The 23,793-nt window shown below is 39.0% G+C and overlaps 1 protein-coding gene across 5 annotated transcripts in view; it reads right to left on the bottom strand.

Moving 5' to 3' along the window:
- The window catches only part of LOC140199398 (abl interactor 2), a 161,604-nt gene that overhangs the window by 35,941 nt on the left and 101,870 nt on the right, over window positions 1-23,793 (bottom strand). For 4 of the 5 annotated variants that reach the window (XM_072261424.1, XM_072261422.1, XM_072261423.1 and 1 more), the window contains exons 3-5: window positions 16,825-17,001; window positions 3,355-3,452; window positions 1,788-1,937 (exon numbers count right to left, since the gene is read on the bottom strand). In XM_072261424.1, the coding sequence (XP_072117525.1) occupies window positions 1,788-1,937; window positions 3,355-3,452; window positions 16,825-17,001 (425 nt within the window). The remainder of the gene's footprint in view (window positions 1-1,787; window positions 1,938-3,354; window positions 3,453-16,824; window positions 17,002-23,793) is intronic. The other variant, XM_072261425.1, reaches the window with a different exon arrangement.

Here is a 23,793-nt window from a genome sequence, read left to right on the forward strand (position 1 = left end):
ACATCAAAAAATGAGAATGAAAAAAAGCTCCAACTAGGAAACAAAAAGAGATGTTTGATCACCTTAATGAGGTCCACCTTCATTCTCTTCCTCGACTGTCATCAGCCAATATTTACCATATGCCCAGTGATTCCCAAAGCTACCTGAATGAAATTTCTTTTAGTCCACCTCCTGTAAGAAGATTTTCATTCTCCAAGACTTTTTCTTCTCTGTTGCATTTAATCTAGTTTATATTACCTTTATTGGTTCACTCCTTAATCGCCCCATTCATTTCCTACTGCACTTCCTTTGCAAGACACAAGATGTAACACTTGCTCCTGTACCTCCATTTTCAAAATTCAAGACATTTTTTCAATTGAGTATATTGAGTGCACTCTCCTGATGTGATCTCTTCTGTAATGGGGAAACAAAATATACATTGGCTGAACATCTTGGCAAAAATGACTGCTTTGACTGGCTTTGCATTCCCAAACTTTTACTTGCCCTCTTACTCTCAACCCAACAAGAGTTTCCATTGCTTTCCTTTTTCTTGTATCTTTGTACTTGCTCAAATGCTGCCATTACTCTTAACTTCTTTTGATTCTAAAGAAACTCATTGAAATGTTAACCATTTCCTTCACCAGACATTGACTGGCCAGAGTATTTGGGCTGAACAACCACGCAGCTCAAATGCCATCGTAAACTCACTGATGACACCACTGTTGTTGGCAGAGTATCAGATGGCAATGAAGAGCCATACAGGAGTGAGGTAAATTGTTTGGTCGAGTGCTGTCACCTTAACAACCTCGTATTCAACATCGGTAAAGCCAAAGAAATGACTGTGTACCTCTGGAAGTCATACCAGTAGATCTACCTCTTTAGGAAATTTGGTCTGTCACCAAAGACACAGGAAAATTACCTACATATGTACCATGGAGAGCGTTCACTGCCTAGAATGGAGGTTTCAACGTGCAGGATCAAAAGTGGCTGCACAGGGTTGTAGGCTTAGCTAGTTCCGTTACAGGCACAACCCTCCCCACCATTGAGGACATTTTCAAGAGGCGGCACCTCAAGAATATGGTATCCACCATTAAGGATCTTACCATCTGTAACATACACTCTTCTTATTAATACCATCAGGGAGGTACAGGAGCTTGGGGACCGACACTAATTAGATTTCTGAACTGTCCATGAACAGTACCGTTATTCCACTTTTGCACTAATAAATTTTGTAACTTATAGCAATTTTAATGTCTTGCACAGTACAGCTGCAGCAAAACAAATTTCATGATGTGTGTTAGTGATTGCTTCAGTCACGTGTTTAATAAGTCTAAATTCAGCACTGTACAGAGAGTCATATTGACAGAGGACTCTGTGCTTTCTATACCTGATTCTGATTTCTGCGCTATTTTGTTCTATTTCTAGAATTTTGCCCCCTTTTTTATATAAATACCAATCCTCCTACCTACCTCTCCTGGCAGCTCAGACTCTTGCTGGAATGTATTCTTATGGATACTAGCTGACATCAGGATATTTAACTTGGAGGGCATCACAGACAAATCCACTTCTGAAGTTATAGCTGCACAATCAACTCAGTACGAAACAAAATACAATTACCTAATGCGGAGCTAAAGTTTATACAACTGAGTCTCTAGTTAATGCTGTTGTTCCCACTACCACATTACCATTAAGTATGAATTTCAAATGAAAACTGAAAATAAAAAACTTCCTTCAGACATGTGGTTTATTAAGTCTAAATTCAGCACTGTACTGAGAGTCAGATTGACAGGACTCTGTGCTCTCTATACCTGTATGTCCTTGTTCTCTGATTTACAGAAGCTGTCCGCACTGGACTTTGTTGCTGTGAGGAGCTCATGTTGCGAGTTGGACTCGGTACATAGTCATTTGGCACCACCGGAGGGCGCACGGGCTCCAGTGTCCGATAAGGAGAATGTCGACTACATACAGAGAAGACAAATTAGTTCAGCCCACTTGACACCTTTCATATTATTCACTCCCATAGTTTACAGCTCATACTGTACCTTTCACACAACTTACTAACAAGCTCTTTGGTACTTTTTAAAATGCTTATTAGATGAGAATGTGAAGAGAATAAAAAATGACATTAACCAAGGGTTAGTGTTAATGAGCGGTTGATGGTTGGCACAGACTAGGTGGGCTGAAGGGCCTGTTTCTGTGCTGAATCTATCAAAAGCACCAATACTAACTTTTACAGTATTTATTAGTACACTAATAGTTGAAACTTTCACTTAATGAGAGGTTAATAATGAAAGGAATACAAATTTATGGGGAAATTGAGGAAATATTCCCTTAACCCTGCACCCCCCACTCCAGAAGTGATTTGGGCCTTAAAGAACCCATAAACGCGCAGCACATTTAAATACCACCTGGATGAACAGCTAAGTGCCTTAACCCATAAGACTGGAAAGCTTTTTCCTGAATAGCCTGGGCACCCTGGGTCAAATGGCCTCCACCTGTGCCACAAATTTCTATAATTCATTCTACTTACACAGTTAATATATGTTTAATCATGGTTGCTTATGTTTACATCCTTTGCAATACTGAATGGCCCATTTCTTTTACAGAATAGACCATTTTCTTCATTGTTCAGGGACACAGTGGTATTTTTATGGACAGGCAACATCCTTCACTGATGCCAAACAAATGGGGCCTCTGATAACACTACACCTGTAAAGCCCCACCATTGAGACTCATAAAATTAGATTACAAATTTAATTTGTAGAGGGCTTGATAAAGAAACAAATTTAAAAAATTGCAGTAGGAGGCCATTCAGCCTTTCAAACTGCTGTAGCATTCAATACCATTTTAGAAGCAGTCATGCTATTCACAGTCATGGGAGGATTTCTTTAACTATTGATATTCACAACAGTCATCAGACAGAAAGCATCGGTGCAATGCCCAACCACGTGCCTGCTGTATGGATGCTGGGCAATACACTGCTACCAACATTGATGGATGAGGAAGGGAGGAAATTAGCTCTCTATGCCACTACCGATCAAGGCTAACAACTGATGCAAACTGTACACCTTAACAGGCCGAGCGAGGGCAGAGTCAAGCTCAGCTACAATGCCAAGCCACTCCTCTTCACGTTTCAATAGCCCTGCTGACACCATCTGGATTCTTTCATGACGATTCAACACTTGCACATGAGAGGTGTTGCCTGCATCAGAAGCCAATCTGTTCAGGGGAGGGGAAAGTGAGTCAATGATGAGAGTTTGACTTTATGTTCCGATTATCAATGCTCAAGTCAGGATAATCTTTTGAAAGAGTGCACAGTAATGTTAGAAATATGTCTAAAGTCCTGCTGGTGAACTGAAATCACTCCCCACTTACCCTAGGGTACCTTTTCCCGACACTGGGGGACTGGGGGGTTTCTGTGTGGGTGGGGTGCTTCGTGGAAGCCCACCCATCTTCATGTTTTGAGTGCTAACCTGGAATGAATAAATAATGAGATAGAGAGGTTAACAAATGCAGGTTTGGCAATTCAATGACACCAAGAAAACTAATGCAGAGTTTCAATCAGAGGAGAAGGGGGAGAAAAGATGATACAGGGTAATTAGGCCATGCAAAGTGTTTTTCTACAGGATTTCCAGGTGGTGAAGTAATCTATCTCCTTACAGAACAGGTACAGGGCTTGCAATTTAAAATTACATGAAGCAAGAGTTTAAGAAAGTGACATATGAAAATGACAAATACACAATCATTCTATCAGCACGACAGAGAAAAATGGATTCATGTTTTGGGTAAAATCCACTCACCAAAACTGGGAACAAATTTCACTCAAGGCAAAAGACCATACCTCTAACATGCTGACTAACTGTGCACTGCTCATGATTTCTATTACATTTCATATTTCTAAATTTCATGACATTTTTAAAATAACTTGTTTTGGAAGCAAAACCAAAAGAACAGAGACAGTCACACCAACAAGCAGCACAGTTTCACTCAAGGGTTCTTTCGCGGACAAGGACAATAAGAGTAGGTGTGTGCCATATGAGTGAGGAGATGGAGCGGGACAGGCAGGCAGACATGATCAAGGAGAGGGGAGACCACGCTCACATGGCGAGGAGCACGCATATTTAATCAGCCTTTGGTGGGAAGAAACCAAATGGACTTTAAGGGAAAGGGAGACTACATGTGGGCATATATTATTTAGACAGCTTTGATCAAAATTTTTCCTTTCCCTTACACAACTACGTTTTTACAGTTTTTGTGCAACAGCTGAAAGGCCATCTGTTTCCCACTCAGACTTGGGTGCAAAACAGCATTACTTTATGACACACAGGTTCTAAAGTTGAGAGAAAAATCATGAAATCTACATTTCACTCATGTAACTATTGCAGGACCTACTTCGCTGTGGTAATAGTTTGTCTGGTTTGTTCTGCTTGATCCTGCCCATACTGGAGCATTCAGTTAACAAACAGCAGGTCCTCACAGACAAAATGTAACCACACTCACCCTGCACTGACAGCCATTCTGGTAACACAGGCAAAATGCATAGCAAGGTAATCCCTACATACTGTACCACAAGATTAGGCTAGGGTTGTTGTAGCAAAATAGAAATACTGGAGGAATGCAACCTATGGAAAGAGAAACCAGTCACATTTCAGATCATTCCTGCCTTTGCTTTGAAAATGGTAAAGTCTCCACTCTCCCTGTCAGTTCTGAGGAAGGTCATTCACCAGGAACACCGTTTTCTTTTTCCACAGATGATGCTTGACTGGCTGAGTTCTTTCAGCACTTCAGGCTTTGTTTCAGATTCCACTACCTTCAGCTTTATTTATTTTCCACCTGTACACCATAGCACAAATGGGAAATGCGTATACATTGGGTTCCAGTTAATTGGGCCATTGGTTAACTGGGGCAACCGCATTTTTGGGACAACTCTTAAAGAACAAAAATTAGTCGAAAAAATAGCCAAGATTCCCTTCATTTATTTGGGATACCATGCCACTCAATTGAGACAGGTAACTGTTAAAGAACAGTTTCTGACTAGTGTCAATCGCATGCACTTGTGTGGCTGATAGATACCACATTGTACTTAGAGCAAACAGTTTTTAAATAGCTGTGTATGCTTATGTTATTTTTTCATTTGGGCCAAGGATGCTGATTCATAAAGCCGTGATTTTTTTGACAATTTTGTGTTTTTATTTTGACTTGAAGAAAATTTCAGACCCTTGCCAAGATGCCACAAAAAGATATGACACTAAGTGGAAAAATTACCCTAGGTGGCTGCACTGATTTCATTAATTTAGTCAATCAAAAGAACACAGCAGGGTACACCAGATTAATTCCTCTATTGATAACAATTAAGAACAAATACACAATTTTATAGTACTGTAGTAGTATTAGTAGTGTTCTAATTTGTTCTGTACTTCATTTAAATTCATAATTTGTTTCTCAGTTTGTCTTTTTTATACCATTTAACTATTTCCATGAAAGTTTGGCTAACTGGGGCAGCTGCTTAATTGGGCCAAAATGCACTGGTCCCAATTAAGCAGAATCCTGTGTATCAGAGAGAGAAGCCTTTACCTCAGAATAACAAAAGGGAAAACAGAGGAGCGGGAAGTCTGAACAGGGAATTCCCCATGTAGGACAAAGCATTGTAAGTTCAAGGAATTCTGTGAAAGAGCTCGTGATTCATACTCGTGCCTAAACAATCAAAGGTGGAAACAATTCCTAGCCAGTTTCTCAGATCAGATTGCTTTTCAATTATTAAACACATAAGCCTGTGTTCACAGCAACTTGTGGAGGCACACATTACAATCATTTTCAGCAGCTCTGATGGAACAACTCATCCAGTTGTCCAAAATATAGATAGGCCAGTCACAGGAACCATGCATGCACCCACACACTCATACAAGTACTGAACGATGACCAGAAGCAAAACCATATACGATTCTTGGTACAGGGCTATGGTGTACCAACTGAGGTTAACAAACCAAAAACAGACTGACAAAAGTTTGAATGACTCCACAATACAAAGACAACGCAGTTCCACACGGGGCTTTACGTGGAACTACAAAATGGATTTGTGCAACCAATACAGTTATGTCATTTCATCTCAAAATAGGCGATTGATTTCCATACAGTATAATTCAAGATTTTGGTTCCATTTTAAATTCATACAAACCCTGCACCTTGTCCTTTAAATAAGCTGTAGAGACCACAAGCTACATTTCTAGAGGAAAAAGGAACTGAATTATTCTATATATGTAAATGTATCTCAAAGATAAAAGAGTGCATGCTACCACCTCTAATATTCAATATCAAAAAACAATCTCATATTTTTTTAGGGCGAGACCAATCTGTATTCTAACGGTTTCCTTCATTATTCATGACTCAAGTCACTTTGTTCTCTCTGTTAAATTAAATTTCTGAATGGACATTTAAATGAGTTCTAACTGCTTTGAGCTTCCTGGCCCTATATGCAGGTGCTCTGAATAAAGGATTCACAAGAGCAAAGATATTATCTGTTTTTAAGATGGCATGCTCCAATGTCAGTCCAGCTAGGTTATGTTTAAGGAGAGGGTGAACGGCTTTTGCCAATGTAGCTGGGCACCCTAGAAGCATTGATATACATTGTGCAAAGTAGAAAATTAGTTATTGATTTTCATTTTGACTGGGGTGAAGCTGTGACATGTTATAGGTTAGACAGAATGCATTTCTATTTAAGTGTGCATAAGTCTAACGCACAAATACAAAGGAATGCTCTCTATTACACCTATATAAGATTCACCTTTTGCAACAACAGTCACTGAATGGACTTTATGTGAGAAAAACAACTCAGTTTCAAATTTGCAGGCAGTAGTAGGGGCCCCTACTCACTAGATTCTGGATTAACACTATCACAAACTCATTTGATTTGTTTTTTTTCCAGAAAGAGCTGGGTGAGATGAGTCAAGAAACAGTGAAGAAGTGGTCCAACTTTCAATGTTAATTTTGGAAACGTAAGATACATATATAGAATATGCAGGATATCACACACTGGGGAGATAAATTCCTGCTAATTCCTGCCAGACTATGGGCAAATAAAACATTTTAAAACTTAAATGATCAGAGTGCCTTTTCCATTGTTTTAATTATTCACTACCAAGCAAATCCAAAATAGGCTTAACTACACATTATTAACCCTGTTCAGTGGCAAGGAGTGCTTTGCATACTTCATAAAGCAGGGGGTTAACAAGAGATTAGAGAAAACTTGGAAAAAATTGGATAAGGACTCTGAATTGAGTAAGATGGGGAGGATGGAGATTGCAAGGATATATTTCATGCTGGAATAATTGGATATGGTCTCTTATTGATACAAAGCTGCTGATATTTCTAACTCCGAAATTCTCTCTTAAACAATGTCCTCCCCAATTCCTCAAGGTTTGGGATTGTGGGCTCCAAACAGTCAGTACTTCACTCAATCTCCAGGGCTAAATTGTGAATACTGATATAAAGCTGTGCCTGATTTTAACCATGAAGGGAAAAAGATCCCAGAGACACAACTCTTCTCTATATTCCAGCCTTAAATTTGGCTGTGGGGTTGGAATGGTTACCTTAGCTGATATCCTTCTGGAGTGTCATTGTTGACGTAGGCAAATGCAGGCTTTCAGTCAGTATACCATCATTTAAAAGCAGCAATAGAGATATTTACCTCAAGAAATTTCATAATAATCGAGCCATTTATCAATTTTACTTGAATATTAAGACTAGAAACCTCTGATATGAGGCAACAGTAAATTTATATAGAAGAAAAGTTGTCAGTCCATTGCTCTGACTAAACAGACTTAACAATTTGTGTTCTCAGTATTATTTATTCACGACCTAACCAAATCCAAAACAGGCTTAACTACACAATATATTAACCCTGATCAGTGCCAAGGAGTGCTTTGCATACTTCACAATGCAGGGGGTTAACAAGAGTTTAGAGAAAACTTGGAAATAATTGGATAAGGACTCTGAATTGAGTAAGATGGGGACTTTCACGGACTTGATCATTTGTGTTCTCAGTATTATTTATGAACTTATTGATTTACTTTTTTGTATTTGCAGATTGTCTTCTTCCGCACATTGTTTATCTTTGTGTGTAGTTTTTTCATTTATTGTATTTCTTTGTTCCACTGTGAATGCCAACAGGAAAATGAATCTCAGGGTAGTATATGGTGATGTATGTGTACTTTGATAATAAATTTACTTTGAACTTTGAAATGAGGCTTTGCAGCTACCACTGGGGTAAGATTCTGTACGAGCTGGGATTCCTATTGCACTAAAAAGAGTTCCCAGAAAATGGGATTAAGGGAAGGAACATGAAATCTGGGAACAGCAATATTAAAAAAAAAATCAAACACTAGAATTGAGCACAGTGGGAGGTGTGAGGAAGGGAAATATGGAATAGTCAGTGTATAGCTGACCACTAACAGGCCTGGTATACTCCCTATATTTTGGAAATCTTCCTGTGCAATAGTATTGAATCCAACTGGAAATTTAATTAAAATAGACAAATATAGCACTTTGACGGTGAGTAACCAATGCTGAGACACACAAGGAGTGGAGTCTTATTCTAAAGCTTGGGTTGGAGGTAGGTTTTAAGATGGGGAATGAGAGATGGAGAGATTTACAAACACCATTCTAGAGGGAGGGTAAAGTACTATACAGTCAAAGTAATGGCTACCAATATGGATATAGAGGCTCACAAGATTCAAAAGTCAGAGATTTCAGAGGCTGAAGGGGTGATAAAGGCTGAAGGAGTCAGAAGGGCAAAGGAGATCTCAGTGATTGGATGTGAAGCCACAAGCGGAATGTAAATGAATATTCATTTTTAAGAGTTGAAAACCAAAGACAACATATCACTGAGCACAGTAGGATGAATTTGCTTTGTGAAAGAATAAAGTCAATTATTTTTGTTTCTGATAAGATTTTACTTACCAAGTGAAGGAATGAACATTAGAAGTATGGACTGGAGGGAAAGTAGGGTGAGAGTTTGGGCAGCAGGTGGAAAGTGAGAGCTGTAGAAAGGAAATATTACAGAAGTGGAAGCAGCTAGACACAACAGATTTTGGTATCTCATCAATGATGGGCAACTCTTTCCTTGTACTTATGAATACTCTCTTAATCCAAGAATGATCTGCAGCAGATGTCCACAGAAAGGACACAATGAATTTAAAAGTCTAGAACTTCGGCATTAAGTCACTGCTACTGGGTTACATGTTTATGCATTCAAGTTACCTCAACCACTGAAGTTATCCGGTGGCTGATATGCCAATGCCAAGATTTATTATTGAGTATATATGTACTGTGTGCTCAGGAATATGTTCCACCTTCAACAGGAGTGCAACACTTTTGAGAAATAACCAAGTTTAAAACAAGACAAAGTTGTCTGTAAATTTTGAGAATGTTACAATTAAAGAAAAAGGGCGAATCTGCAGGTCTTAGTCTTGAGAGTAAATATTGTTTTTTTAAGGATTCAATCTCTGCAGCATTTAACTACCCAGTCTGCAATATCCTCAGCACAGAATAGGATGGTGGAGAAGCACTGAGATCTCTTACCTTAAATCTAAGCAACCACTTAATGCATAAATGAAGCAAATGAAAGAAGTAAGGAAAAAAAAACAGCATTGACAGGTTAGTCGAAACCACAGGATAGGAGTACAAAAGGAATCAATGTTAAAGCACTGATACTGAGTCATGTTACAAATTGGTTAGAATGAAACACAGTGTAAGTCATAGCCACATCCTGAATTGAAGGGTAATTTGCCTTTTGAAGAAGACATCATATATCAACAGACTCGTCATTAAAAGAGACCATTGATCAAGTACAGCTGACACTACAATTAAACGCGTGCAGAAATGATTCAATCACCAATTCAAATTCTTAAGATTGTGTTATCAGCTACCTATTCCAGTGATTGCAAATATTCTCCAAGATTTTGGATGTAGGGTGTGTAAAATCCCTGATCAGATACAGTTCTCAAAACTCTTCACACATCAGTAAATCAAGTAAAGATTTGATTCATTCCAAAATGATACCTCTAAGTTCCCCAAATCTGGGGCAGAACCCCCAACTGAATTTGGAAGCTCTCCCCAAAGGTCTGATGGATGAAAGGACCAAGTGGATCAAACTGTGTTAGGGTGTTGAGAAGTTAACTAGTCATAACTCAGCAGACTAGTGTGAAAGTAAATTACCCTCAGCCACCTGGGATTCAGGAAGAGAGGCTGGGCTCCTGATCTGGGTCAGTACTCGGCTGCCCCACCTCGGAAGTCCATGTGCGTACAACTGGTAAGAAGCAAACGAGTTTTTCTGTGTTGTGGACTAGTCAATCAGTCTCAAATTCTCTATCTAGAGTGGCAAATGAAGAGTGACTAATTGCCTGCAAACTGTACCCAGAAATGAGCATCTTTAAGCCCAGGAAGGAATAAAATCTGTATCCTGTAAAATCATGTTGACTGCAGGATTTAGATGAAGCCTCAACACAATACACCTTATGAATCCCTGGTTAAAGATGCTTTCAGAAAAACTCAATCAGACACTCAATCGACACTTCTGCTTCAGTGGCAGTAGGAACACAGCCTACATTGGATTAGCAAAGGTAGTGGAGTTCAATTATTCTCCAAGTGATGGTGTTTATGAGGCACTGGCACCCAAACATGTCCAGAACTAGGAGAGAAGCACATAGGGAATAGAAATCCAGGCGTGTTTAGATTTGCATGGTGTGCATATGGAGAGCAGGACCTGAATCATCAGCTGGGGAAGAGTAGCAATCATATTCCATACAAAGAAGGTGAACGGAAAATGGTGGACTTGTAGCAATGGGTGGAAGAAATAAATAAATGGGTAATTATTACTGAGTCAAAGGGCACAGCAAGCCCTGGAGAAAACAAGGGTACCCTAACTGAGGTATACACAATTATATACGAAATTACGAGGCACTAATAGGCCAGAGAGAAAACAACTTTTCCTCTTAATAGGGTTGTCCATAACCAGAAGGCAGTGGTTTAAGAATAGATATTGAGCAGAATTTAATGAATATTTTCACCCAGAGGGTGAGTTGGCACCTGGAATGCAATGCCTAGAGAGATGATGGAGACAGGTACTCTCACAAAGAGGGTGGGGCGTGAAGGGTGTGTTGAGAAGGAGACCTTGGATTGTAAAGTTCTGCAGCAAATAAACTTCTTTTGTGGGCTCTCTAAGCCTGCTGCCATTTTGGTGAAACATGGAGTATGGAGGTCCACTGATGAGTAGCCAAAAGCAACCCTCAATCAGCATCCTCTGCTTCCTCTCACAAGCCTGTTTCAGATTCAATTTGCCAAATTACATTGCATCTCATTAGCTTCTACTTCTTGAACCAATCTGGGAGACCTACTGAAATCCATCTAAGCTTACATCAATGCACTGCCTTCATCTACATATTTAGTTGCATACTTAAAAACCTCAATGACATTATAGAGGCAGGCTTGTCCTTAACAAAGCTATACTGACTATCCCTGATCGATCCCTCAGTCATTAAATTTAGATTAGCCCTATCCCTCAGAAAAAATTTAAAATTATTTAAGTATTTCTGTCAGAAACACAGCAATCTCCTCCTTTCAATTCCCTGGCCCTGACCACCTTATTTTCATCATCAATGTCCAGTCCATGTAGATGTAGAACAATCCGTTCCAAGCCTTCTCCCATAATGCTCCCCAAATCGTCCTCCACTACATTGACAACTGCATTGATACTGCTTCATGCACCTATGCTGAGCTCATCAACTTTACCTCCAACTTCCTTCCACTCTGCCCTTAAGTTCATTCCGTCCATTTCTGATGCCACTCTCCCCTTTCTTAATCCGTCTCCATCTTTGGAGATAAACTTTTGACCGACATCTTTTAAAAACCTACCAATTCCCATGGTTATCTAGACTATACTTCTTCCCACCCTGTCTCCTATAAAAATGTTATTCCATTTTCTGAGTTCCTTCTTCTCCACTGTATCTGTCCCAGGATGAGGCTTTCCTTTCCAAGACCTCAAAGATGTCCTCCTCCTTCAAAGAACAGGGTTTCCCTTCCTCACCATTGTTGCTGCCCTCATCTGCATCTTCTCCATTTCCCGAATGTCCCTTGTTCACCCCACCTCCCCATCTTAATAGTAAGGCAACACTTCACATATAAATCCGCTGGGCTCATCTCTTATGCCCAGTGCTTCCGATGCAGTCTCTGCTACATTGGTGAGACTTGTCATAAACTGGGGGACCACTTTGTTAAATACCTCTACTCCTTCTGCCAAAAGTGGAACTTCCTGGTGACCAAACATTCGATTCCTATTCCCATTCCTACATGTTAGTCCATGGCCCCCTCTTGTACCATAATAAGACCACCCTCAGAGTGGAGGAGCAATGCCTTATATTCTGTAGGGGTGGCCACAAACCTGATGGCATGAATATCAAATTGTCCTTCCAGTAAAAATACCCCCCCAACCCCTCCTCTTCTTCTATTCCCCATTCTGGCCCCTAACCTCTTCTCAACTGCCTAACACCACCCTCTCCCGGGGCCCCTCTTCCTTCCCTTTTCTTACGGTCCACTTTCCGATCCTATCAGATTCCTTCCTCTCCAGCCCTTTACATTTCCTACCAACCTGGTTTCACCTATCACCTTCCTGCTATCCTCTGTCACCACCCCTCAACCTTTTTATTGTCATCTATCTCCTCCTTTTCTAATCCTGAAGAAAGATCTCATCCTAAAAAGCCCACTGTTCATTCATTTCCATAGATGTTGCCTGACCTGCTGAATTGCTCCAGTATTTTGTGTGTATTGCTTTGGATGTCCAGCATCTGCAGAACTTTTTATGTTTATAATCTTCTCCTTTACCTCCCATAGCAGCCTGGAATACATCTTATCTGCGCTAGGACTTATTCATCTTTAAGCCACTAAGAAATCCTATACGCCCTCTTTTTTAATGGTAATTCATTGTAGAATTCCAACCTTACATACTCTCTCAAAATTCTCCAACTATTTTCTACATAGTAAATATAAATGATACGTATTTATGTAAGACCTTATCTATGTTCTCTGGTCCCAAGCAGATGTCTACTTTGATCCCCGATAGGTCCAAATTTTTCTCTATCTAGTCCCAAAATTTCCTCGACATACAGGTTTTGTTGTCTTTGCCCTTCGTTTTGGGAACATGTTTGCACTTAACTCCCATTTTTAAATGTTTTCCACTGGTCAGTGGACAGTACTCCCAGTTCACCTTTGCCAGGTCCTGCCTTACAATATTCAAACCGGTTCTCCCATTGTCAGGCTATATTCCCAAAGATTAGATTGAGTACAGCCTGGTCTAATAGGACTATTGCTGTATTGGGTCAAAAAGCTCTCCTGGACACACAAAAATTTCTAATTGCTCTAAATCTTTCATATTAAGGAACACCAATTAACACTCTGCATAATTTGAAATTTTGGTTATTATTATCCTATTATTTTTACATTTCTCTTTGATTTATTTATATATTTGGTCCTCTATTTTAGAAGCTAATAGTATACACACAGCAAAGTGATTCACCCTCCGCCCTTTTTTTCCCTAAGCTCCACCACAGAGCTCAGCAGCACCTACACTTTTACATCCTGCTTAATCCCAGGTCCTGTACCCAAAAAATGTTCAGTTACTACTCATATTCATTTTTTAACCACATCTCTGTGATAGCAAAAACCACATATTCCCAAATATTAATCATTACTCTTACTTGTCAGAGTACTTGTGTTAAAATAATACAATCTGGTCTTGCATTCCTCCCATGTGTCTGGAGACTTACTTTCTACATCAATCGGTTCCTTTCCTCCTATGGTATTCCTAGTGTCCATTCCCCTCCAAATTAGTTTAAACTGTATCCAAACGCTCAATCAAGTCCCCCTATAAAGATATAGGATCTACTCAGCTTCACAGGCAAACTTTCTGGCTTGGACAAGTCCCACCTTCCCCAGAAACTATCCCAGTGATCCAGAATCCAAAGCTCTCCTTTCTCCATGATAGTGTATACCAAATTTCTGTATCAGTGCAGGACTGATGACCCCTTTCTGCTTACTTCACAGTTAAATGCAATTCAGAAGTACACCAATAGCTGGCACTCAACACCAGACAGGAGAAACTAATCAAAAAACCCCAAGACATTCACTGATCCATAAGCACATTTTATCCAAAGCTTGCTTCAAGCTCAGAATGGAAATATGTAACCACATAGGTAATGAATCTAAAAGGTGTCTCACATGCTATAATACATTTGTGTTTTAATTGGACACTAATGGTGTCAGGGTTTCAACCACACACTTAAAATGCATTAATGCCAAAAAAAACATGCTACTTTAATGCACTATCACATTTTCATTAAAATTGTTTCAAAGTCATAAAGCACAATTTATTTTCCTCCAAGAACTAAGTCCGACTGACTAATCACTAAATCAGTTTTTGCTGTTATAACACCGACTACATTCCACATTCTTCTTCCTCCACAACATCTATCCAAATATTCTGGACAACAGTTGCAAATAGATTTTGATAGCAGAGAGGAACTCCAGCAAATGTGATCACATCCACTTTCCTCAAGGCTTCACTAAGCTGCCATGGAGTACTACACTCTTAACTGATTATACCATCCCATGCATAAGAGGCTGTGACTTTGAATACACACTATTAAGACAGGGAAGCTATAGGACCTGGATCCCCATGCAATTTCATGGTACACAGCAGTGACTATGCAAGTATTAGATAATGTCTGTATAGCTTGTTATCATCTTGGTTCACAAAACGTCCTCAGTTTTTGCAATCAACCTCTCCATTACCAGTTTCCTTTCTCTCAAAGTGCTTGAATACATAGCTATTATTAAATGCCCGTCTTTCCTGTAATTGCTCATTTGAATCCTCCCAGTTCAGATTAGCATCCCTTACCCACAGCACAGAATTGTCTCTTTTCAAGGCTGCAAATTACAACCTATGCCCTTCCACAGCCTTCGAGCGACTTCTATATTTATACCATACAACACCAACAATATCCTCAGAACCCAATAGCTGGAAAAATTCAGGTTTTTTTCTCCAGTCATAATCAGAGGATCATTTGCTCAGTTCAGGGTGCCTGCATGCACTCTCTGAAACTGCTGAACCTTTTCATCTTACAATCAAGCACTATGACCAAGTTTTTGTTGACAATTGAACATCATTTTTTGGCTCCCTTACTTTTTTTTACATTTTTAAAGGAGATGAAGACTTGCAAGGTTATGTGGAAGGCATGACCACCTCACCAGATCTAAATAAACATTGCTGTCACAAGATACTATTGCAAAATCATTGCTTCCTAACCCAGTATCTTTCACACTTCACGGAAGTGATAGAAATATCACGATCTTCCAGAAAAACCGCAAGCTCTCAGTTCATAATCCTCTATTGACCAAGCATTACTCCTCTGAAATGTTTAAAAACAGCTAATTTCAGTATCATTCTAGATTCATATATAGGCAAGCCTGACCTCTACACTGTAGAGCTGCCTATCAGGGAAAGCAAAATCACAAATACACATTAACTTTAAATGTGATCTAACATGCTTCCTCCTCCCTTAGGCTCAAAGTATGTCAATCATCCGTCTGATCAATAAATTTGTGCTGATCAGTATTTCAGTGCAATTTCCTGTATAGCCCTCGATTAAATTACCAAATAAACAGACCACCTTATTACTTAAAAAGTAAAAAATTAACAGACAGCCTTCTGTGGAAGAGAGTGACAGTTCAACAAAACTAGTTTTTTAAAAAAAGAAAAAATTCCTAAATGGCTTGATTTATATCTTAAGGTTCTTGTTCTAGATTCCAACCCAGAGAAAATTTTCTGTATTTAACTCACTGACATTCTCTTTTATTTATTAACTTTCTGTCTCTCTCACTCTTCCCAGCCTTCTCCCATTTTCACTCTTAACTCTTGATTGGGTACAGTTCCACAGGCAACCAGATGCCTTCCACTCAAATAACTGTCTTGACATTGAACTAGAAACAGCAAGAGCCAGTGGGATATTTAATTATGGGGCAATTCTGCCAAGTCCATCTTGCCCTTGCCAGATGTCAACACACACACACTTCTCCAGAGGGGAGTCATGGGATACTTATCTAGAAACATGAACAGTATTATTTTCTTGTTCTGTAATTAGATTCCCTGTGCCTAGAAGAGAATGCATTGAGGCTCAATCCTCACAGAATGCTCAGGCTTTTATCCTCTGCCTTGTACATAACAACAGAGGGATCTTTTGCCAATTTTCAAAGGCATATTTTGAATAGCAGGGACACTTCAAATTTTTCAGAGACTACTTCCCATATTTGGATGTCGGAAGAAATGCAAACCATATAGCTTTGTACAACACTGAGCCATGGACAGCACGATTTGTTCTTGTTTTACTTCAATATAACAATCAATATACATTAGATGGAGACACCTCTAATTGCTAATGGTTGTAATAGCAAATAACAATCAGTATTTTTTTCAGAATACCAGACCCAACTAATTAGTCATTCCTTTTAAAATAACTGCTAATGAGGTTTAAAAGCATTTTTTATTGACGTAAGGTCAGACCATGTTTTATGCTAGCACTAAAATTATTCTTCAGTAAGATACCTACATAAAAGATTGAATTAGAAATCATTCTCAGCTTGGCTTTTTAGTTGCTTCTAATTTTAAAGAATCAACCTGCAAAGACCTCAATAAACAGTGCCTATTACAATGCAACATTTTATTAATCTCTCCCCGAGAAGCTCCAGTCACTCTGCCTCCTGTAGAGAGCTGTTATCAGTTCCCAGTTGCACAAAGCATACCTTCACTCCATGTCCGATGTCATCCAAGACGGCGTAATCAATGGGTTTTCTGATATACCTGACAGGCCTCTCAGGGTTGGATGGAGCAATAATTTTGTGTGTTCTGGAGGTGTTTTTGTTGGTGGTCAAGATACCTATCTCTCTTCTTGCAACCTTTTCCTTATGAATGTCCACAGTCTGAAATTTGAACATTGACCAAGTTAAAACTTAGGTAAATTTCCAATAAAATTCACAATAAAAGGTATGGACAACAAAATACCAATATAGCAAACATAACTAAGTGCATCAGTGTCACTAAGCAATCTTAAGAGATGCAATTTTATTTCAAAGCATCTAGTTGAACACTGTCCAACACCTTTTGAACAGATCGAAAGATATTAATTGAAGTACTTCATCAACTTAGGTGAAGAAAACATTCTGGTTTGTTAAATAAAAATTCTTATTTTTCCCCAATCACAATTAATTTTGTCCTGGATTACGTCTTTAATTTTCTTTTCATGATCTTGTCAGATGGAGGGAGAATCACCTTGGACCAGCCCTGCTTCCTGAATTTTCACCTATGCTTTCAAATCGACCATACTTAAAAAGTACGGATGTATAGTAGAAAGCTGAGTTTGTTACTTTGTGCAAAACCTATTGATTCAGGAGTGCCTGGCAAAGACAGCTAGTCCATATTCTAGCAAATATACTAACAGAGTATCATAAAGCTAGGAATTCCAGAATGAAGGCTGCAGATGAAGGATTGTCAACATACTTCTAAGAGATGATGTGATGTATGTCAAAGAGAAGAAGCTGCAAATTGTGGTATTCCCATGTGTTTGTTGCCCTTGTTCAGGTCAAGATCGCAGATTTGAGAGCAGCCTTTGGTTAATAACTACAATGGATTTTGCTCACCACATGCAGTAAACCCTCTGTGTGCTGGTGACAGAGGGAATGGATAATGCACCACTACAGATAACTCCACTCCTACAACTAATGAGGACTGCGAAAAAGTCATAAGCTGACTGTAAATCCACCTCTTTTGCTATATAATGAATCCAATTTCCACTCCTTTAAAATCCATTACAATTAATCTCATTTTATGCAACTGCCTGGAATGGCTCCATCCAAATGAACCTGTTGATTAACAGAGGCAGCACTACTCCAGAGATCAAAAAGTCCCAATTGTTAATCTGCCATCAAATTCGTAGACACACTTACCAAACTTGTCAGTTAGAAACAGTCTTAAGTAATTCTGGATTCAAGGAAAACCACATAGGTCTTTCTGGACAATATGCCATGAGTTTAGAAAGTGCTGACAGATGCAGTTTATGATAGCATTTAATTGTTTATAATAGTAAAGTGATGCCAAGGTAACTTACTGGTTGGGTTTAGATCTGAAAACATAATGAAGGTGTGCAAGGACAAAAATCAACAAAAGTGTCTAAAGATAATGGTGGAGACACTGCAGCGTCTTCCATCGATGGTAAGCTGCATCGGAATGGTATCCGGTCACACTGAATCACGCTGGCTGAATTTGAAGATGAACGTAGGTTCACTGGAAAGTACAGGACAGAGGATAGACAGCATTGAACATCTGGACATTGGACTTAATGAAGAGAGAAACCAAATAAAGTCTTAAAGGTACTGAATGATCCAGCTTTCAGGAAGCACCTTACATTGTGGTGTCTGGCTGTTCCTTAATATCTCTGCAGACAGTGAAAGAAGAAATAATAGAATGATACCCTGGAGGGATGCTACTCTCCAAGGTAAAATAAGTTTGGGGAGGAGTGTAGGAGAAAAAGCAACAGGCTCAAGATATTAGGAAAGTCGAGCATGATTTCTATAGTGTCACCCCTCAATGATTTTGACATAATGACCATTTGCTTTTTAGCATTATAAAAATAACGGAAGTTACTGGATTGATGGCAACTATTTTTTTGCCCGTTTCAGAGACACATAATAAAGACCCTGCATCAGTATTGAAACTAGATAACCACTTTCCCCATTTTTCTCTGAAAGTGTTTAACACCTAGAGCACAGTTAGGATTAGTATCCGGTGACTTCATTCCAACCCCACATTATCACACTAAAGAGACCAGTTTCAAATATGAATCTTAATACAATCAGATAGGTACAGTTATCTTTCTTTAACTTAATTTTGATTTGTAGCTCTTTAGAGACTGGTCAAGATCAGAGTGCAGGCCAAGCTCTATCATTTCAGTCAACTGTTGCACTGTATCTGGTATCAGCTAACTCAGCAAAGTCCAGGGATTGAATTAGTCACTTTCCAGGCCACGAAGTTCAACTGTTTAATTCATAAAATCAGGGAGTAATGCACTCACTCTTCCATCTGAGCAGCTGTATAGTCACAAAGCAACCTCAACACTCATCCCATTTAAGTCATTTGATACAAATCTTATCACTGAGCCAAAGGTTCAGGATACATTTACTTAAATATTATTTGATTAGTTTAGTTGGTCATTTTCTGACTTATTTGATTTGGCACAACATTGTGGGCCAAAGGATCTGTTCCTGTTCTGCACTCCTCTATGTTCTATCATCTTCCTCTCATCCCTCTCCACTTTTACAGGGTGGACGTTATTTGCTCCATTCTATTAGCCTTAATCACAGAACAAAATACTGCACATTTTCTTTTCTAATCCATTCTGTTTTCTTTGTTCCCCAAGGTTTTATTCTTGCTTCCTGTCTCTCCTATGAAGCCCCTTTGGCAAAAGCCCCAGTTTTGACTTGCAGATTAAAAATATTGAGTTCTTAAAATATTCACCTCCTCTCCCAACCCAATTTATCAAAACCCCTTGCCTGACAGTCAGTATTTGATGAGCAGAACTTTCCTCCACCTAAAAAAAATTAGAAAGCCTCTATTAATGTCATTGCAAAGCCACCAGGTGCCACTCTCACTCTTTCTCCCAAGGGTAGCTGGTTGATACTGAATACTCCACTTTGTATACAAACATTGTGTCATATTCAGTCCCCAAAATGAGCTTTGAAGCACATGAAGGTCTCTTCCTAAAACTTTCTATTCTCACCTTGATGACATCACCAAATAATTCTCAACTTGGGGCATCCTGTGATCCCAAATTTAGTTACTAAACTTTCAGATGGTCTGAGCATTGGAATTCAGTCCCTTAACCTCTATGTGCCCCAATTAGCTGAAGTTTCATGGAAATAGTTAATAAGATATTTAAAAAAAGACAAACTGAGTAACAAATTGTGTATTTAAATGAAAAACAGATTAGACAATTACCAATAGTACAATACTATAAAACTGTGTATTAGTTCCTAGTAGTTACCAAAGGAGGAATTCATCCAGTGTACACAATGAACAAAATCAGTGAAAATAACTGACTGCCTTCATACAATGTTATCAATGATTGCATCTTCTAAACCTTAATTTTCAATGTAACATTCAAGATGATTGTCGATATCCTCAAATTCTTCATATTTCCTAACTTGATGTAGTAGTGAAGTCATTTCATTTCCACTCCCCGCCGTTTCTGGCATCTTTAAGCTTGAAACCGCAATGAGCAAAACAGTTTGGAATTGCCTTACTGCTTATTTCTCGCCAATTATCACTGTAACGCCCTGGTTCACATTTTTACAGCTATGCTGTAGGTATTTCAATTTAGCAGTTCTGCAATAGTAGTCTGTTCTGCTTTCAGCCTGTTTGGATTATCATTGAAGATAAAGGATGCTGAAGAATATATGCCATCCAATTAGGTTGGTGGAACTGGGAAAAGTTTCTAGAGACCACTGGGGGGAGAAAGTTTTGTGAGGAACACTCTAAGGCTGGGTTTGGTCTTTGTTCGGCAGGAGATGAAGAAGGAAGACACTGGACAGAATGGGTCGTAGGACTTGATCTGGGGGGAAAATGCAATTTGATGGCAGCAAGGCGCGGAGGTCTACCAGGAATCAATGAATATGGCTTTTCGAAGATTTGAGCTCCAACCTATGCACATTTGACTGCTGAATTATAATGGGTCCTTTTTGTTTCTTTATTTATTTTCTTTACTAACTCTTTAGTTAAGATAACGTTCACAATTATATTTTATAATTATATGCAATGTACAATCTGTTATTCACACAAACCGGGGTTTGGGTGAGCCAGACATCTCAATCCCACGGATCTGCCAGGACCAAAGACATATATACCTTCAACGCATGAAGCCTGAGAAAGGGTGGGTTCTCGCTGTGGAGTCCAGTGGCTGTTAGTGATGGGCTAACGAGCACATTTCCAGAGACGCCCAGTATTAGGGGGGGTTCATCAGTGGCAAAAATCACTGCTTTTTGAACACAAACTCATGTATCTGACGCTATATAAAAACTACCCGCTTAAGAACGTAGTATCTAACGGCCACATAAATGCACATGACTGACACTAGTTAGAACCCGTTCGGCAATGGTCTCCTGGCCCAATTAAGCGGCATAGTGTTCCAAATAAATGAAGGGAATTCTGGCAATTTTCTCGATTAGTTTTTGCTCTTTAAGAGTCGCCCCAAATAAGCAACTGTTCCGATCAACAAATGGGCTAATTAACTGGAATCCACCATGTTCTTGTATTAGTGATTTCCAATTGGTTATGACTGTTTGATCAGCTACAATAGCTTTCTAATTGTTAGCGAAATCTGCAATTAATATACTAGTGGAAACGTTTCAACATCTTGAGCTTAAGTAGTGATAAAGAAAGCTTGAATTCATGAAGATATATTTTAGATCATCTGAATAATTGCTTCCTTAATAGAAAGAAATCTCACAGACTGTACATAACCAGAATGGAAACTAATGAGTGACTGCTTAATCATGTGGCAAATTAGGAATTTATTTTGCAGAGGAGCTTGTGCTTGTATTGTCAGATTTTTTTCCCAACCTGTTAAAATAAGTTAAGAAAAAGCATTCCCCAGATTTCAGGGAACGAAGAGAAACAGGAAAAATTGGATAAAAACATTCAATTGAATGCAGAATGTTCCTTCACAAGCTTTGCAAGGTTGTTCTGTACTTTGTATATACATATAATGCCTATTTATAACTAGTGACTTAAAAAATCTGAAGGTGAGTATAATTTCCCAAGGCCAAGCATTTGCATTTACTTCAAATCATTTTCCCTTAAAAGAAGCAATGGTCTCTTCATAAACAACTCTCTGTGGAACTATTGAATTAGGGAATTTCTCACTAATTTTATCTAGGTGACAGTCTTCTTTCCACTTTAACCTCATACTGATTATTTTGATTTGCTATTTTTTTGGCGTTGAGATTGGTTTGTAACCACGTGCTCAGGTGTCCACTCTCATTGTGCGTGCTCAGTGAGTACTGATGGGCCATTTGACTCAAGAGGTCACTCCAAGGTTTATCCAGAAAAATCTGTCATTGGGATGATTTAGCTTAGAGCCTTTTTTTGCAAAATCTTTCCATAGGTGCCTTAGCACTGCACTTCCTGTTATGACTGCCATGATCTACCTCCACGGAGACAACAGCAGAATCTATCACTATCCTAGTTCTTGTGGTTACTTCTGTCTTCACTGAGTGCAACCATCTTCTGTGCATAATAATGGTACAATATGCTGCAGAATTATTTCTGCAGCACATAAAAGGAAAAATTATGTATTCAATGAGTATTTCAAAAACTTGGAGCAACCCAAGATATTTTATATCCAAGCCTAGTCACTACAGGTGTTTGCAGATAGCAAGATCCTTCAAAGCAGCAATTAGATAACTGACAGCAATGTTGGTTGAGGAATAAAGTATTGATCAAGATGCTGAGGGAGATATCCCATACACCTGAGGGAGAAGTGCAATGCCTCACCCAAAAAGATTCCTACCCCAGACAGTCTCACAATACCTCTATTTGTTCACTGAGTGCAGCTGAGAGTCAACCACCATTGACAAGCCTGGGTTAAGTATGGGAAATTTCTTTTCCCAAAGGACATTAACCTAGATTTTTTTAAAAATGAGAGTACTGTCATTTCATGTATATGGTAGCTTGACTGATATTTTCTTTTTAATTCAATTTGTTCATTTCAATTAGAAATCACTTATAGCGGAATTCAAATGCTAGTTTTCAGTAGTCAAAATCACTGCTACCGAACTAATCTTGTCACTTCCCGATTTGAGTCTTTGCAACAGCCATGAAAGAGCAAACAATTGGGTTAAATTTCTAAAGAAAGTGTTTTTCCTAGATCTTTGGAGGTTTCAGGTATACATTCCAGAGAATGATTCCAGGAATGAAAGGGTTACTGTATGAGGAACATATAGCAGCTCTTGGGCTGTATTCCCTGGAGTTCAAGAGAATGAGGGGGAGGGATCTCATAAAAGGCCTGAACAGATTACATATGGCATAGTTATTTCCCGTGGTAGGGGAGTCTAGGACAAGAGGGCACAACTTCAGGTTTGAAGGACGTCCATTTAGAACAGAAATGCAGAGAAATTACTTTAGCCAGATGGTGGTAAATCTGTGGAATCTGTTGCCACGAGCGGCTGTGGAGGCCAAGTCACTGGGTGCATTTAAGGCAGAGGCAGGTAGGTTAGCCAGGACATCAAAGGGTATGGGGAGAAGGCAGGGGAGTGGGGATGACTGAAATAATTGGATCAGCCCATGACTGAATGGCGGAGCAGACTCAATGGGCCAAATGGCCTACTTCTGCTCCTATATCTTATGGTCTCATATTGTATTTCTCTAAATTAGATTTGGCCCCCTTAGGAAATGAGTTCTTTGACTTTTGGTTATGAAGCTTATTCTATTCTCACTCTCTATGTAGCATACGAACAATAACCCAATCAGCATAAAGTGGAGCAAAGGCAAAATTTTTGAAGGTGTTTGAAAGACAAATTTAAGACAAAATATGGCAAGAACACTCAACTAATCAGATAATATCTGTAAAGAAAAGGTTAAATGTTTGACATCAAAATTGAATGCCATAGAATATTGTTTCACACACGACTCTTCCTCTATACCTTTATGATTTATCTATTTCT

This window comes from Mobula birostris, chromosome 6, assembly GCF_030028105.1.
Source record: "Mobula birostris isolate sMobBir1 chromosome 6, sMobBir1.hap1, whole genome shotgun sequence".
Taxonomy (NCBI): domain Eukaryota; kingdom Metazoa; phylum Chordata; class Chondrichthyes; order Myliobatiformes; family Myliobatidae; genus Mobula; species Mobula birostris.